We start from the raw sequence: 16957 nt of genomic DNA, 5'->3' as shown, positions 1-16957 counted from the left end.
GTTAACTTAAACCGTTTAATATGATGGATATATTAAAATATGCTTGCAAATCAAATTTTACATTTTTTTTTACTATTTATTAAGATGGGTACAAAAATTCAATGATCTGAAAAAAAACGATTTTGTAAAAAAATTCAAAAAAATGTAAAAAATTTGATTTGCAGGCACATTTTAATATATTCATCATATTGAATGGTTTGGATCGACTTTTTAGACTTTGAAAACTTTGAAAATGCACGATATCACCAAAAAAGAGTGTCATCCGATCGCTCCTCGTAGAATAAATGCATATATCTAACACCTCATCAACTCGAATAATTAACCTGCCAGAGAAGTCAATTAATAATTCTAGAGAGCAAGAGCATATTAAATTTTCTGATAACTTAAAAGTTAAACCAAAAATTATATATCTCCATATTTTGTTGTTTGCAGAAAACAACAACCAAAATGAATTTGATTGAAATATACAAAAAAGATAATGACAATCTGAATAGAAGATTGGCATGCAATCAACCTCTATTTGTTGAGGAAATAGTTAACTTTTTACTTGCGCTTTTCCTTTTTTTTGTTTGCTTGTCATTCCAATAGACTTATGCATGGATTGGCTTTTTCTATAAGCATAATCACAAAGAAATAATGAAACCACAGTCAATATAAAAAATATGAAGGATGAAGAAAATATGAATGAGAATAGAATACAATCTTACTTGTTTTCCGGTATTCTTTACTCCGGAATGGTTCGGCATAGAACCTGAATAATAAAAATGGAAAGTGAAAAATAAAAAAAGAACTTCAGATTAGAGTCTAATGAAAGCATATCTCAGCAACTAATTAGCTTTATGTGTTTAAGTACGGATAAAAAAAAGACATCTCTTGTTGTAAACCAGTAAAGGTCTAGCTTTAACCAACTTATAAAATCACATGAGCTTCCGAAATTTGTATTAATAGGAAATTATTTAAATAAATATCGATAATGGAGAACGGATTTGAGTTTTTTTGAAATATAGGGAAAACGTGATAGTTTATAACGTCATCTGAACGTTATAGACGATCACAACCAGGAACAACCCGTTTCGGCTTCAGTTTCTTTCAGGAACAAACCCTGTTTTGGCATGAACTGACACTGTTTTGGCTATAAACTGGCACTGTTTTGGCAGGAACTGGCACTGTTCCATGCCGTGATAGTCTATAACGTCCCACGCTTTTCCTAAATCTCGAAAAAACTCAAATTCGTTCTCCATTATCGATATTTAATTAATTAATTTTTTATTAATAAAAATTTCGGCATGAGCTTGGATCTGGCAAGATTCCTGATAAATGTGTGAAATCAATGGCAGAAACCAGTATCATCAGGCAATAGGTTTGTTGGAGCTAATGTTCAACTGTTTGCGCATTGAATTGTGTTTTTCTTTTTCGTTTAGTTTTGCTTCAACCAAATATATCAACGTAAAATAAATAAAAGTAAATTTCCATTGAAATATTGGTGTAACAGTGGGACTGAATTCCTACTGTAAAATATGATCTACTTCAATGTATCAGCCTTTTATTTTGAGCTAGTATTTTAATTAATTTGGCAAAAGATAATCATATTAGCATTCAGGGGCGGACCCAGGATTTTCATCGGGGAGCAAAAAAATATCGAATCGGATTTAAACCTGTTAACTAATTATGTACTCTAAAAAACAATGCTTTAACTTATACTTTCCAATACTCTGACTTGTAATTTTTTATTTTCTAACCTATAATTCTAATTACCAATTATAATTCAAGAAATTTATTTTAATTTTAACTATAAATTTAACCCGAATTACAAATCAAACATTGAGAGGCAAAAAAAATTTCACATTCAAAGTCGGTCAAAACGTTCAGATCTCCACTAAAACTAAAAAAAAAATTCACATTCAAAGTCGATCGAAACGCCCTTTTATAACCTTTTCTTTTGTAATACTGTTACCGGTAACAAATGGAGAAATTTTAAGAAAATGTATGTGTTACCACAAAACCAAGGATGCAAACTTCTTTATTGCATTGAGGAGTATCTACTGATACTTGAACATTTGAACTGATGACTAAGATGTGTACAGTACTGAACAGGTTTGATTGCATTCTTCACTTTTTCATTAAAAAATTCACAGTAGTGACCACCATTACTCAAAATTTATATTGATTTTCATTGGTTCCAGCACCGAAGCGGTACGTTGGTACGTTATGGTAAATACCATGACCAGATCAAACTACACAGTACCAAAATTGAACAATTTGTTGGTACCTTTACCGACGGTTGATCCTGGTGGCGGCAGAGCATGTGTCTGTGGCCCGTTGTAATCTATTTGATATATATTTGGCTCTGAAACATCTTCTCTCGTTGCTGATAATACAAAACACTGATTAGTAAAAATATCAAGCTCAACTATTTGTACCTTAATTGTTCTGGTTCAATAAAAATGAAATCCTAAGAGGTAGTACACATAAGCAACAGTAACAAATGAAAGAAACAGAGAGATTAAAACCCAACCAATACACATCAATGGCATAGCTATTGCAAGAACAAAGAAGAGAATGAGAGCTTTGCCACCAATAGACCTCATCTCCAGATTTATTTTTCCCCTCTTTATTGGTTTGTAATTGTTTTCTCCAAAACAAGCAAAAATAGCATGTAGTAGATGAGCTATCCCTTCATTGCAAAAACAAACCTTTCGCCATAATGACATAATAATAACAGCAATATATTATGACCCCAGAATGGGACCTGATACTGACAGAAATCAGAAGCTGTGTGCTATAGTAACAGAAAGAAATGTGGCGTTTGACAACACTATGCAACAACACAGTACAGAAACCATGTGAAGTGCAGTTGGTAGATTGGGCCTATCCTCTTTTGGTTAAAGAGACATACCGGGACCGGGTAGGCTTGTGGGGACCACCCAACAGTATCTTGCGTCTTTAGAAAAAGCTGATAACAACCGCACTTAGATAGTGTGTTTGGATCAGAAAATTGTTGCTATGCGAAAAAACAAAAAGAAAAAAGAATTAATATAAAAAGTATTAAATTTGTAGTCACTGGCTCACTGCGAAGGATTTCAAAAAAAAAAAAAAATATATATATATATATATATATATATATATATAGATAGAGAGAGGGGGTTGGCTAATATTAAATCAATTGTTCCTGAAGTCCGGTGTAACTAAGTCATTTTTCAATTTTCAAAGTCCAAAAAGTCGATCCAAACCATTAGATGTGATTTCTATATTAAAATATGCTTGGAGGCCAAATTTTACATTTTTTTTGAATTTTTTACTATTTATTATGCCACTTTGAAAATCGCTAATCTAATGGTGGCTTAACAAAACAGTAAAACTAGACTAGATCATCGGATCAGCGATTTTCAATGTGTCTTAATAAATAGTAAAAAAATTCAAAAAAATATAAAATTTAGTCTCCAAATACATTTTAATATAGAGATCATATCTATGCTATGGTTGAAATAGTTTCTCCATTACTATTTTACAAGAGTGTTGAAACAGAGGGTAAGATTAAGGATTAGAAATGGATCAATAGCTGAATTAAGAGGAAAAAGAGAAAGAATATTGCTTGTTCTCGTTGCAATTGAAAATTATTTTAAGTTACTTATCTCTCATAAATCAAAATCATCTCTGTTAGAGATTCCTGGCAGGCTGGCATCATATCATTCCTATTACAAATTAGTAAATTACTGATGATTTCACCTGCTAGCGCTCATAAAGCGGTAAATTTCGCTGATGACTTGGTCACATCAATTCTTGATATGGCGGAGTATGTTATAAAGAATTTTGTATTCTGCTCTAAATAAAGAGGCATAAGATACAACGAGTCAAAACATTATAAAATGGGAAAAAAAGAAGCAGCTAATTTTGGAAATCCAAATGGAGTACTCTCTACCCATTTACAGTACCAATGCTCAGAAATTTCACACGGTGGCTGCGCCTCTAGGTGCCACAGAAAATCTGTACAGTGGCATATGCTAAGATGTGACAAAGCCCAAATCCCTTCCGGTCCCCTAAAGTAACCCAACTTTTGGATTTTAGATCGGGACCGTTCGATTCGAATCCGTCGCTCGAGATTGCTTCAGGATTCGGATTTGTTGCTCGGGATGTGTGCGCTCCACTTTGGATGAATTATCATGGATTCGAATTGGACAGTCCCGATCTAAAATCCAACTTTTGAGTTACTTCACTGGATCTGAACTCGCCCAAATCTAGGGGAGTTCGTATCCTCTGAGATATCTCAACTTTTGCGTGACCGACGTGTCCGGTGCCTATTCGGGGGTGATGTAGGGGGTCAGTATTATTTGTGCTTTGAGATTCGTGCATAGCGTATTTAAACAGTTGGGATTTTACATAAAGTCACGCAAAGTTTGAGATATCTCAGAGGATACGAATTCAATCTAGGGCCTCTCTTTAGCTCAGAGATGATTTATATTTCTTTTGGATATGATGGACCCGAGGTCTATGTAGACCAACGAAAGCCCAAATTAAAATAATGGATGTCTCCATTGTTGTGATGGAGAAGGAAAATACTGAAATACTGATATTATCTACAAGACTCCAAATGCAAAGGAGCAGATGTTTTGTTTATTCAAATAAAAGATAATTTAGAATATAATTTTTATTGTTTTGAAAAAAGGGCTTGTAAGCTCATTGCGTTACTAACAAGGAAAAATACAGAAGTACCTAAATACACTAAACTACCCCAAAAAACCCAGATAAAACCCAAATAGCCGAAATAAGGTCTCAGACTCTAAAATTTAAATTTCGGCCAGATTTGATGACACTAAAAAGCACCGCTCTAAATTTAATCAAAATTAAACTAATACGAGTGGAAATTTTTTATCTATAAAATTATGAGAATTGATAATAGTACCCGTACTGTACCCGTAGGGGGACCACCTTAAATTAAATGTTAAAATATAACTTCTCGTGGGGATTGCAAAAACTACACAATTCGAATTTTTTTTCCTAAAGTCTTAATACCTATGAACGGAAGTATTTATACTTATGATGTGAACAATTATTTATTGCGTAGATTATGTAGCGCCAAGATAACAATAACCGCGCTATAGTACCCGCACAGTACCCGGGGACCACCGAAAATTAAATGCATAAATATAACTTCCTACGGGAACTACAAAAACTCCATAATTTGAATTTTTTTCTAAAGTATTAATATTTATGCAATTTTCTCTTTCAAATGAGATCCATGATGATGTACTTTTAGGTTCGTCGTCACGCAAGTGTTAATACCTCGCCGTACAAGTATTTATACCTACACTTGCAAGTATTTTTTTACATATGAGACTGAAAGTATTAATATCTAAATATTGAAAGTATTTATACTTATACATTGAAGCGTTTATACCTATGATATCAACTATGTTTGTTAGAGGAAAGTTGACGCGAGAATGATTGGAGAACTCGAAAAGAGATTATCATAACAAGTTACGCATCAAAGTATTAATATCTTATTTTTCTAAGTACTAATATCTTATATTCTAAGTATTTATATCTACGAAAGTATAAATATCTAAGTATTTTTTACATATGATACTAAAAGTATTAATTTCTAGGCATTGAAAGTATTTATATCTATGCACTAAAGTATTTATTTTTATGAGATCAACTATTTTTGTTAGATAAAGGCTGATGCGGAATTAGTGCCGGAACTTTGAAAGGGGACCATATAATTAGTGGGGACCATAGAAAAATGATGTTGCTGGGATTTTAGAATAATAATTAGTTGAGACTATATAATATCTTTTTAGAATAATAATTAGTTGACACAATATAATTAGTGGGGACCATAATACATTATTCCTCTAATTCCGGGTATAGCGCGGGTACATAAATAATTATTCTAAAATTATTAAATTCAGTGATACGAAAATAAAAAGAGTGTTTTGTTTCCAACAAATACAAAAAAAATAGTCATATTCTTTGAGTCTAATCTAATATTATAAATATGATTCAATGGTTTCTAACTTCCTATTCAAATCTAACATGATCAAATGTGACAGTAGAATTGTTTTTTTATCCATTTTTTAATCGATCTCAACGTAATTGCCACATTTGATCATGTTAGAATTGGATAGGAATCATTGAGTCATATCCATAATATTGAATTGCACTCGATAAATCTGATCTTTCTATATTTGTTAGAAACAAGATACTCTTTCTATTTATGTACATATAAATTTAATTTTTTATAAATAAAATATAAAAAATTTACTCCAAGATTATATACTATAAAATAAATATGTAATTCTTATTTTTCTGGTTCTTAAATAAATAAAAAAAATCGATGTAAAGACTAAAGAGAGATACAGTCCCATACGCTTCCAAATTCCAAACAATTCAATTTCTGATTCCAAGCGGATAATTCTCCTGGTCGCAGAGTGGATTCCTTAACCTTAAGCACGAAACACATGAGTCAGTGACTTGTAACAAGTTATCTTACTTGAAAGATGTAACAGAAAAATCTAGACAACTTTGCCGAGTTTATCATCTCAGGCAAAAAGAGCCCATACGTCTCCAGCTCCAATCCGTATCACCCCAGGTACCTGAGGTGCAAGCCATAAATCTGGACCATTCTTTTCATGTGGAACGAATCTCAAAGCACACACCCTAGTCCCAACTGGCTACGGATTGAGTTCGGCCCAGCTGGGATTAATCTGGACCGTGCATTATTTGTACCTCAGGTACCTGAGGGGACACGGGCTCATCTCCTCCAGCTCAGCCTCGTCAGACCATTGTCAGTCCAACTTCGTCTCTATCTACTCTACTCTCTGCCACTCTGTACTTGCAGTAAATTCCGGGGCCACGTCGAATCAAAATCAAATTCTCTTTCGATTAAACCTATATCGCACGTAACCAAACGGGGAGGAAGCGAAATTGAGAGGATGCAGAGGCTTACATTCCCGGTCCGGCGTGCGGCGTCGTATCTCCAAAGCCAATGGAGTCGTGGCGCGGGCTTCTCCACTTCTCTTCTTTTCGATGATACACAAAAGCAGGTTCGATTCTCTTGTCCGCTCTTTGGTACAGGCTAACAGCTGATTGTGAAATTTATGTGTCCATGCTTGATTTGATTAGTATTTCGATATGCCGATACGTGGGGTTGGGTTCGCGGGGTTGGGTTTCAAGTGTAGAGATCATAAAGGCGCTGTATTATTCATGTCTTCAATGTTTCTTTGAAAAATAATAGGTGCAGATGTCAGGCTAGGTTAACTAAATTTCCCAACACCTGGCCGATTTCATTATGAAAGGGAAACTGATAGATAGAAAACTGAGAGAAACGGGATGCAAATAAAATTAGTAATTCCTCGGGTTCTTCTTAAAATTTTCAAATTTCCTAACTTATGGTGTATTTATAACTTATTCCCTAATAGCATTTTTGTTGATGTTTTTTTTTTTGTTTTGTTTTCTACTATTTCTTTGTAGTTTAAAGAAAGTGTTCATCAGTTTGCACAAGAGCACATAGCTCCTCATGCAGCCAAGATTGATTTGAGCAATTATTTTCCAAAGGTAAAATAATTGGAATCAGATCAGTCGATCTAAGAACTTTTCAAAATGCAAATAGAGTTACATACATGTTGTCAATTTTCCAGGAAGTCAATTTGTGGAAGCTGATGGGAGATTTCAATCTCCATGGGATCACTGCTCCTGGTAAATAAAATATAAAGTTAATTCACTGTATTGTTTGCAAATGTAACTGGCTAAATTTTCTTGTTTTCTCTGAACAAAATAGAGGAGTATGGTGGAATGGGTCTAGGATACATGTACCACTGCATAGCAATGGAGGAAATCTCCCGAGCTTCTGGCTCAGTTGGTCTTTCTTATGGGGCCCATTCAAACCTCTGCATCAATCAATTGGTAAAAGGCTCTTATGAATTTTGTTCACGATTTATCCTTTTGGCGACATTTCTGAGTAAATTGTTACAAACACTTGACAATGTTTTTTTTTTTGTAGGTGCGCAATGCAAACCCTGCTCAGAAGGAAAAATATCTTCCAAAGGTTCGTTGCTGCATATATAATCAGATTTACTGTTGTGTTTTTAATGCTTGATACATACTTTCTTATAACACAAAACATTCTCATATTTACTAGTTTTGTGCAACATGTTGTGATATTTGCAACTGGCATGCATCCATTAGCTTGGTATTATGGTATAGCATTTTGCCCTCATGTCCACTAAGCATTTTTCACTAGGCAATATACAATTTAAAATCTAGTAGAGCATATTGAAATGTTAATTTCCAAAATGACTTGCATATTTTATTAATTGTTGAGTTAATACAAAGAAGCCAGGGCCAATTTAGTCATTCTTTGCTTGAGCCTTGAGGTGACCTTGTTCAGGGGCGGAACTAGGATTTGAGTATAGGGGGGGCTAAACATTATTTTTTTTTTTATAAAATACAAAATAACATAAGTTAATAAGATCTTTCACTATTTGATTTCATAAAAATATACAATAGATAACTAACACCAATAAAGTGTCATGTTTATCAAAATCAAACTAAAAACATAATATTCATATATTTTTCTTTAATTTTGAAATATGATTTTCTAAAAAATAAAATTCGATAATAATCTCATTTGAGTTATAATTAATAATAATTTAACAATTTGCAAATAAACACATATCTAAATCTAAAAAAACGAACTGATATTAAAAGGTGACGATGTAAATTTAGCACTGTTGCAAGTTTGCAACCGAGAGATGAATTTTTCTCAATGAAAATCTTTTTTTATTTTTTATTTGGACACTTGTTTTTTCAGTTTTGCTACTTAATTAGTTGCCTGTTGATTGAACGGTGGAGAACTGGAGAACGAAAATAGAGATTGTCTTTTTATCTATTTCGTTGGACACTCACACACACAGTTACACCTTTATTTTGTTTTCTTTGTATGTTTGCCTTTCCAAGTTGGAAAGTAACATTTTTTTATTTCACATAGCACGACTCGGAAATCAAGGCACACAATTGGAAATGAAGAAGTGAAGCATCCGTGATTTTGACTTCAAAAACTTTCCTTTCAGCCCCCTCTAAGTTTACGATATATATTATATATAGGGGGGGCTATAGTACATATGAAAAAAGGAAAATCAGTTAAAGTTCAATATCCGGTAAAAGAATTTTAAAATGTTGGGGTAGCTTAGCACCCCCCAGCATGAACCAAGTTCCGCCCCTGATCTTGTTCCTAATGAATAGAAAATGTACCAAAAAATTGAGATATGTAATAGAAAACATTTGTTTTAATCTGCAAAAACCAAAATTTAATGTTCTAGTTCATTTCAGTAATGATAATGTAGTTTACTATTATGTGAAGCTCATCAGTGGGGAGCACATAGGGGCATTGGCAATGAGTGAACCAAATGGTAATCAGGACTCATTGAGTTTCATATTTCAATTTATTTCATAGTTCTTAAGACACATTTGTCATTCAGATTTCTTTCTGTTTCTATTTTTCTGAAATATTTCCATGTTTCAGCTGGTTCTGATGTTGTCAGTATGAAATGTAAAGCTGATAAGGTTGATGGTGGGTACATAATTAATGGTAATAAGATGTGGTGCACCAATGGGCCATCTGCTCAGACGCTGGTACTATGCTTTTCTATTATACTAATAATTTTATGTTTGATGCTTAAATTACAAGAGTCTTCTAGTTTTGCCATAAATTTGTCTCCCTGTAAAATCAGGAGGCACGTCTTTCTTTCTAGTATCTTCCCCCATGCTAAAAGTGGTAATGGTTAAAAATGATTACGATCTTTGTTTTCTTTTATTCAAATTTATTTCTATCTGCTTTCTTTTGATGGAGAGTTCTAATGCAAATTGTTTGATGTGCTCTCACCAATTAATTTTCCTTTGAGCAGATTGTGTACGCAAAAACAGATCCTTCTGCTGGGGCTAAAGGAATAACTGCATTCATCATTGAGAAAGGGATGCCAGGGTAAGTTCTCAAAAGAAATATTTCAAACTTCATTTTTTTCTCATAATTTCTTTTTCTCCTTTTTCTCATAAATTTTTTCCCCTTATTTTGAGGTTCATTGAGAAAACACAACATTTGAATTGATATAATTAAAGATGTTGACATGCTTTATCTTGTGATTTATATTATGCAGGTTCAGCACTGCACAGAAGTTAGATAAACTCGGCATGAGGGGAAGTGACACGTGAGTTATCTTTTTCTCTGAAATAGTTATACATCCCTCCATTCCCCTATTATCCTAAAGGATCAAACTTGATCAGATTTTAATTTGTTGCCGGCAACATTTCCAGATGTGAGCTTGTTTTCGAGAACTGTTTTGTGCCTGGAGAGAATGTTTTAGGCGAGGAAGGGAAAGGTTTGCACTCTTTTTAATCAAATTTATAATTTTCTGTGATCCTATTGAGTTTCATTTGTAGCATTACACAAGTTAAATACATCAGGGTGAAATATATTGGATGTCAGTAAAGCATCATTAAAATATCTAATTCTTTCAGTGGCAAGTTGGCAGTGTCATACCTATGCGTCAAAATTTGATACTGAAATTGCATTGTCAAGAAAATTTTGGTCAGAAAAGAAATAATTTTGGGCCAAATATAATCATTTTAGAAAGAACAGAAATGCAAGATTTTGCGATTTTTATATGAGAAGTATATTTATTTATAAGAATGAAAGGTTCTTTTGGATTTAGTAAGTAGGTAAGTAATGACGTTGGTTACCAAAATTTAATCACAATGATTCTGTATCAGTGGTTTGTAGGGGCTAAAATGATATTCCGGTTCTTTTTCAAGGGTTGTCCTCGGTATATCTTATTCTGCTATGCTACAAAACAGAATTTCACCTCCATATATGATATTGATATGAAAGTTATTCACTATTGTTCTCTCTTTGTAGGAGTTTATGTGTTGATGTCAGGGCTTGATCTGGAGAGGCTTGTTCTGGCAGCGGGCCCACTTGGCCTCATGCAGGCTTGCCTTGATGTTACTGTTCCATATGTGCGACAGAGAGAGCAATTTGGCCAACCTATTGGCCAATTTCAGTTTATTCAGGTTCTACACATTTGATCCTTGATTTAGCATTAATCCGCACATAAACAGTATCAACTGAGCATCAATGCAAGAAATTGAAAAGGCAATTAAGTTGTGCATAGCACTAATAATGAGGATTTTGTACCCAAATGGGATACCTAAACAGTCTAATTTGTGGACTGACCTGGGGGGATATAAGAAAGATAAATTTACATTATTTATTGTGCAATTTCAGGGGAAGTTAGCAGATATGTACACCTCTTTGCAATCTTCAAGGTTAGCTTATATTTGATTCATTTCAACTTTTCTTACAAAATTAGATGATTGCATCTTGAACTTCTCTTATGTGTTTGAGCTTTTTTTTTTATCTTTTGCCCTCCAGGGCTTTTGTGTATGCTGTTGCACGAGATTGTGATAACGGAATAGTTGACCGAAAGGTAACTCTTGCCTCTGCCTGTGTTTGTTTCAAAATAATATTTTCTCAATTGAACGTTTCTATTATTGTTTTTTAGAAGGCTGATTTATCTTAACTTTTTTGTTTCCCTTTTAAAGGATTGTGCTGGGGTAATTCTTTTAGCTGCTGAAAAGGCAACACAAGTTGCCCTTCAGGTAATTATTTAAATATATATCAACATGTAGCTTTTTAAAATGAAGCAAGCATTCCTCTGAGAAACAAAGCCTACCTATTGTAACAGGCAATCCAGTGTCTCGGTGGCAATGGGTACATAAATGAGTACCCAACAGGTCGTCTTTTGAGAGATGCGAAGCTCTTTGAAATTGGCGCTGGAACAAGTGAGGTTAGGCGAATTATTATAGGCCGTGAGCTGTTCAAAGAGGATTGAGTAGCCAACTATTGCTTCAATGGCAATTGGAATTATAATGTAAATCATAAACTGCAAAACGGGAGTGCCTTATTGCATGTGCAATCCCAGAACTGTGCTGAATAATAAAATGATCTTAATTCTCTCATGTATAGAAGGGGCAAGATAATAGGTTTGGATCACCTGTTATGATCAGATCAAGTTGAGATCAATTGAGGTTTTACTCATAACCTAAATGCTTATGAATCATGTCAGCCCATTAATAGGTTACGAATTGGGTTTTTTGGGCCTAAGATTTTACCAACCTCAGAAAAACATTTCTCGTTAGTTTTACTTTCAAAAATGGTGCATCCAAGGTGTAAGGTTACCTAGAGCGAACTGTTTCTATTTATCATTTAAACTTTTCGAAAATATTACAAAAGTAAACAGAGCATATACATTTTGCTTAAAAAATGGACAAATTATCACATGACATGATTCTATTTTAATACAAGTATCAGCTTTCGATTTTTGATTCTAAAAATTGTAAAGTTTTCATGTTTTGCCTAGGCTGTAACTCTTTCTTGTACCAAAACAAATATACTTTCATGTTATGTTAAGAAATAGATGTAATCCAGGTCTGTGGAAGTGATATATCCATTTTCCTTCCAATCGTAGTTTAAGGACCAGTAAATGCATACCATCTAGTTTTATACTACATTTATTATTTATTTATTTTCAACCAATCAACAAAAAACAAGCAGATATAATAGCAACAATTATCACTTACACACATTTATATACACTTCGTAATATTCTTGCCATGTCGCATATTGTACATTGCCGATTCACATCCAAAAATGGTGGTGGGAAAAGAAAACTGTTTTCTTGTAATTAAGAATTTAATTTCTTTTATTATTGTTAAACCACATTCTAAAAAATAATGAAGACTACACACCCTTCTCGCAATTTACACCGTAATTCTGGACCTCATGAAGAAAGTTTCTCCTGCTTGCCCATGTACTCACGCCTCGAGTTGCTACCCCATTCCATTGCTTCGGCCACAGCTTTCCGTCGATCAGTTTCGGCCTCATGGATCGCTTCTTCTGATTTATAATTCTCAGGTATTAGTGGTTTCTCTTGCTCAGGACTCGCTGCTGAATGGCTGGAAAAATCAGTTTCTCCATCTGGAGGTTTGGTGAGATAGCTCAAAGCCACAACGACATCTGTCATTAGAGGTCGGGCTGTCGGCTCTTCTTGTAAACACATCATGGCAACTGCCACAGCCTGGTTCAGTCCTTTCTCAGGGTAGTGTCCTCTGAGGAGTGGGTCCACTATGTCCTTGTATCTTTTCTGGTCTCTGAACATTGGTTGTGCCTGCAGTTGACCAGAGTAAGTTAATATCAAATTTTGAATGCTATACACAGATGATTTCAGAGAAGTTATGTTAAACTGGTCTTTGCCATTATTTCCACAAAGCAAGAACTGATATGCCTAATATCAATATGGTGGCTTTTGGTGCTAATTGCAGAATCGATTTTCTATGTTGAAGCTTAATTAAATCTGCAGTAACTTGATACAAATTGGATTAAATTGAGCCGCTAATTCACAAGTCAGGGTTGATTGAGGGCAAAAAATGGATTGACAAACAAAATGTTTATGACTCCTTTTGTTTTAGTTATCCTTAACATCTATCCAGGTTTGCATATAGAAATGACAAATATGTAGTTTAATTCCAATACATAAAAATTCAATGCACACTACGTACCCACATAACTAGACCTTGTTCCTCTAAAGGTCTGGTATTATCAACGGCCCGTCGTCCTGTGATCAACTCGAGCATCAGAACTCCAAAACTGTACACATCCAACTTGACATTAAGTTGGCCGGTGCGTATGTACTCAGGTGCGCAATAGCCATATGTGCCCATAACCCTAGATGAGACAGTCACTTTGTCTCCTATTGGGCCAAGCTTGGCTAGCCCGAAATCGGAAAGCTTTGCATTATAATGATTGTCTAGCAATATGTTGGAGCACTTGAGGTCTCGATATATGATTGGCGGATTTGCCTTTTCATGGAGGTACTCTAGCCCCAAAGCTGAACCCAAGGCTATCTTCATTCGCTGGTACCAGCTCAGTGGTACCTGATCAGGGGGAATATCTGGTAAGCAAAAGTGTTAGTACAATATTGTTCCTCAAATGATCTTAAATGTTAAATAAGATAAGTACCAAGGAGATGGATATCAAGCGAACCCAATGGCATGTATTCATACACCAATAGCCTCTGGTTTCCATCGGCACAGTATCCTACAAGGTGCACCAAATTTGGATGGCTGAGTAGACTCAACACCAAAACCTCCACAAGAAATTCTTTATTCCCTTGCGACCCATTCGTATCCAGTTGTTTCACAGCCACAATCTAACAATAAATAAATAAAAGCATAAAAATATTTTGTTTAGTTGTGAACTAGTTGCCGCACACTGGAATTTTTACACCGTACTGATTTGCAAACAGTGTACTGGCTGATGTGCAAATGCACAATTGTTTGCATTTCCTATTATGCACAACATTTCTCTCTTTAAATTTATACTGTGCATCTAGGAACCTAAAATCACTACAGTTACCAAATGTCGATAATGATGTGAACTAAAGCAGGTACATTAGGCAAATACACATGTTTAAATTAGTACCTGACCAGTATTACTAATTGTCCCTTTGTACACTCTGCCGAAGCCGCCTTCACCTAATAGACTCTCGGGACGAAAGTTCCTAGTGGCAGCTGCTAGCTCGCGAAATGTAAATGATCTTGCGGTTATGTTTCCATTCCCAGTTTCTCTTTTAGTATCTGATCTCAATGGATGTTGTTCTGCACAAAAGTAGCATTCTGAGAGGCTTAAGTCTCATCTTGCCTAGTTTTCAAGAAAGATTTAAAAAAAGAAAAAGAAAATGGAATCTTGTTAGAAGTTTTGGTGCAAGACTCCATGGCATACCTACAAGTACTACAATTTCATTAAAAAAAAAATTATCTAATTCTTCTCTTGATTATTATTTCAATTTATTTGGTTGAACCCAAAAATGTTGGAAGGAAAGAAAAGAGTTCTACAATGTTTTGAATAAACAGGAAAGAGGAGAATGTAACCTTGGTTCGAGAGAAATCGGTACTCGGCTCTTGCGGTCGATAATGGCAAGATCTCTTTTCTCAAAGCATCTTTTTTCTTCTTCGCAGAGAAACAAGAAAAACAGTTCATCATAGGCAATCGTTCATTAAACCCCAATCTGCTTAATTAAGATGCTACCATATGTGCCATATTAAGTCATTTAGAAAACTCTTGAACTAAGAAAAATGAATCTTATCTCAGAAATAGACAAGGAACAGCATGGATGGATGGATGGCATTAATTATATACATGAGGAAAAAAAATGGATAAAAAGGCAGGTGATTTGGGTAGGTTTGCTTGGGGTTTATCAGGAAAACAAGTTACAATAGAGGAAAAAATTGAACAATCTGGGCTTCAAATTTGCAAGTAATACTGTTAGGGATGTTTAATTGGTTCTGTTTTGAAGGATAGTTTTGTTTAAACATGGTCAAATGTCAATAATTTATAAATTAGATAGGAGTTTAGTTTCGGTGACGGGGAAACTTGTATGGATTGCATAATAGGCTAGAGTTTACGAGGAAAATATTCAAACAGGGTGCTGTTTTGTTTGGTATAACAAATTGATTTCAAAAATAGATAATCGGTAGAAAATTAGGGAATACCAAAGTTAGAAATTCAACAGGGAGCTGTTTTACGGATTGCATAAATGTATATTGAGATGTGGCTACTCAATCTAAGAAAATAAATTAACAACAATATTTTTTTTTCATGCTTTTAATCGTTTAAAAGAGTCGACTTTTCTGTGCATGTCAGGCGGACAAGGAAAATTAAGTTTTATTGTTCCATGTGATAGTCACAAGATTTACGAATTAAATCCGAATTAAACTCGAATAATTCATTTTTTTGGTGATGCTGAACCAAATATCGAATTATTCTGTTGACCGAACTTTGACCGAATTAAATCCGAATAATTCGCAAATTTTACGAATTATTCGCGAATTTTTTCCGAATTTTTCCCATAACATTTTTTTTTGCTCTCTTACAGGACTGAGATATCTAATCCGGATCATTCTCGAATCATTCCCGAATTATACCCGAATTATTTCCAAATCACGAATTTTTAACCTCGTTCATTCATTTGTCAACTATGTTCCATGCTGATCAAATGGGTACCGCATGTTATTAGAACTGTTTCATAAAAAAGAACTTAAAGCGAACACATCCGTAATTTTGTCAATCAGCATGGAATTTAAAAAATCAACCTGAACATAAATTAACGCTCCACAGATAAAATTCAAATTTAAATTTCCCTATCTGATTTCAACAAATCAACCTGTCGCTCTGTCCAATTCAAATGAATTTTTTTGGCAGAACTTTACGTATACTTTCGTAAATTTTGAAAATTAGAGAGAATTTCACATGTATCTCTAAAAAAAATTAAATTACGTATTTCTCTTTCTAGAGTTTCTAATATCATATTTACCATTCTAAATTTCAAAAACTAACAAATTTACTTGATTTATTATTATTTTTATTTAAACTCATTTTGAATATATAAAGTGTAGGGTTAAGATGCTTTATAATTTTTGTCCTTCAATCAAACCTCACATCCTTATATTTGTTCTCAAAGTTCACAGATAATTTTTGTGTGCTTCACAATTCTTACCCAAAAAAATATATTAATGTGTCTACTGCAAATTTAGGACCATTTATGTCTATGTTTATTATAAGAGCAATAATGACCTTTTTAAAAAAAGAAGAAGCACTTGAGATATGAAGAAAAAAGAAATTGGGTTTCATTATATTTTCTAAAAATATTTAATACTGAATTGTATAATTTTTAAATAAAAAAGAATTCGACGTATTAACATGTAGAAACTTATGTGGTGGACTCCACCTCCCTGCTGCATGAATTTATAATTTTATATCATCTGAGGTTTTAATTATTCTTTGACTCGAATATCAAATAATATGTGTATTTCATCTTCAATTGGATTAGTCAGAGTACAAAATATT

The 16957-nt window shown here is 33.9% G+C and overlaps 3 protein-coding genes across 4 annotated transcripts; 1 reads left to right on the top strand and 2 right to left on the bottom strand.

The window, feature by feature from the left end:
* Nucleotides 1-280: 280 nt before the first annotated feature.
* Nucleotides 281-2811, bottom strand: LOC144573352 (uncharacterized). 2 transcript variants are annotated; one of them, XR_013517934.1, is made up of 5 exons: nucleotides 2516-2811; nucleotides 2270-2368; nucleotides 708-751; nucleotides 515-611; nucleotides 281-323 (listed from the first exon to the last, which is right to left on the bottom strand). XR_013517934.1 is itself a non-coding variant. In XM_078323113.1 (4 exons), the coding sequence occupies exons 1-4, from the start codon at nucleotides 2709-2711 to the stop codon at nucleotides 591-593; spliced, it is 360 nt and encodes a 119-aa protein (XP_078179239.1). In that variant the 5' UTR covers nucleotides 2712-2811; the 3' UTR covers nucleotides 388-590. The 2 variants fall into 2 exon arrangements, 1 of the variants encoding a protein (XP_078179239.1); XM_078323113.1 differs by lacking the exon at nucleotides 281-323 and having other exon boundaries at nucleotides 388-611.
* A 3947-nt stretch (nucleotides 2812-6758) lies between these two features.
* IVD (isovaleryl-CoA-dehydrogenase) lies at nucleotides 6759-12044 on the top strand. Its single transcript, XM_078322635.1, has 15 exons — nucleotides 6759-7043; nucleotides 7471-7554; nucleotides 7638-7695; nucleotides 7778-7902; nucleotides 8000-8044; nucleotides 9359-9407; nucleotides 9521-9630; nucleotides 9903-9979; nucleotides 10152-10202; nucleotides 10309-10373; nucleotides 10910-11064; nucleotides 11279-11319; nucleotides 11426-11480; nucleotides 11596-11652; nucleotides 11739-12044. The coding sequence occupies exons 1-15, from the start codon at nucleotides 6933-6935 to the stop codon at nucleotides 11883-11885; spliced, it is 1230 nt and encodes a 409-aa protein (XP_078178761.1). The 5' UTR covers nucleotides 6759-6932; the 3' UTR covers nucleotides 11886-12044.
* Nucleotides 12045-12726: 682 nt separating this feature from the next.
* On the bottom strand, nucleotides 12727-15178 carry LOC144572987 (putative serine/threonine-protein kinase PBL26). Its single transcript, XM_078322636.1, has 5 exons — nucleotides 14983-15178; nucleotides 14534-14709; nucleotides 14072-14261; nucleotides 13612-14003; nucleotides 12727-13220 (listed from the first exon to the last, which is right to left on the bottom strand). The coding sequence occupies exons 1-5, from the start codon at nucleotides 15092-15094 to the stop codon at nucleotides 12834-12836; spliced, it is 1257 nt and encodes a 418-aa protein (XP_078178762.1). The 5' UTR covers nucleotides 15095-15178; the 3' UTR covers nucleotides 12727-12833.
* Nucleotides 15179-16957: the final 1779 nt, after the last annotated feature.

Source organism: Carex rostrata, chromosome 21 (genome assembly GCF_964058835.1).
Source record: "Carex rostrata chromosome 21, lpCarRost1.2, whole genome shotgun sequence".
NCBI lineage: Eukaryota > Viridiplantae > Streptophyta > Magnoliopsida > Poales > Cyperaceae > Carex > Carex rostrata.
Note: the sequence above shows the minus strand (reverse complement) of the source record. Positions and strands in the feature narration are given on the sequence as shown.

What these genes read in the sequence shown, in the direction of transcription:
- LOC144573352 (XM_078323113.1), bottom strand. Translation starts at nt 2,711, where the DNA reads ATGTCATTATGGCGAAAGGTTTGTTTTTGCAATGAAGGGATAGCTCAT. An exon ending in TATGCCATTGATGTGTATTG is followed by an intron (nt 2,369 to 2,515) that starts GTTGGGTTTTAA and finishes TTGTATTATCAG; the next exon opens with CAACGAGAGAAGATGTTTCA. An exon ending in TAAAGAATACCGGAAAACAA is followed by an intron (nt 612 to 707) that starts GTAAGATTGTAT and finishes TTATGCTTATAG; the next exon opens with AAAAAGCCAATCCATGCATA.
- LOC144572987 (XM_078322636.1), bottom strand. Translation starts at nt 15,094, where the DNA reads ATGATGAACTGTTTTTCTTGTTTCTCTGCGAAGAAGAAAAAAGATGCT. An exon ending in CCGATTTCTCTCGAACCAAG is followed by an intron (nt 14,710 to 14,982) that starts GTTACATTCTCC and finishes ACTTTTGTGCAG; the next exon opens with AACAACATCCATTGAGATCA. An exon ending in GCTTGATATCCATCTCCTTG is followed by an intron (nt 14,004 to 14,071) that starts GTACTTATCTTA and finishes TTTGCTTACCAG; the next exon opens with ATATTCCCCCTGATCAGGTA.
- IVD (XM_078322635.1), top strand. Translation starts at nt 6,933, where the DNA reads ATGCAGAGGCTTACATTCCCGGTCCGGCGTGCGGCGTCGTATCTCCAA. An exon ending in ACCTCTTTGCAATCTTCAAG is followed by an intron (nt 11,320 to 11,425) that starts GTTAGCTTATAT and finishes TTTGCCCTCCAG; the next exon opens with GGCTTTTGTGTATGCTGTTG. An exon ending in CAACACAAGTTGCCCTTCAG is followed by an intron (nt 11,653 to 11,738) that starts GTAATTATTTAA and finishes CTATTGTAACAG; the next exon opens with GCAATCCAGTGTCTCGGTGG.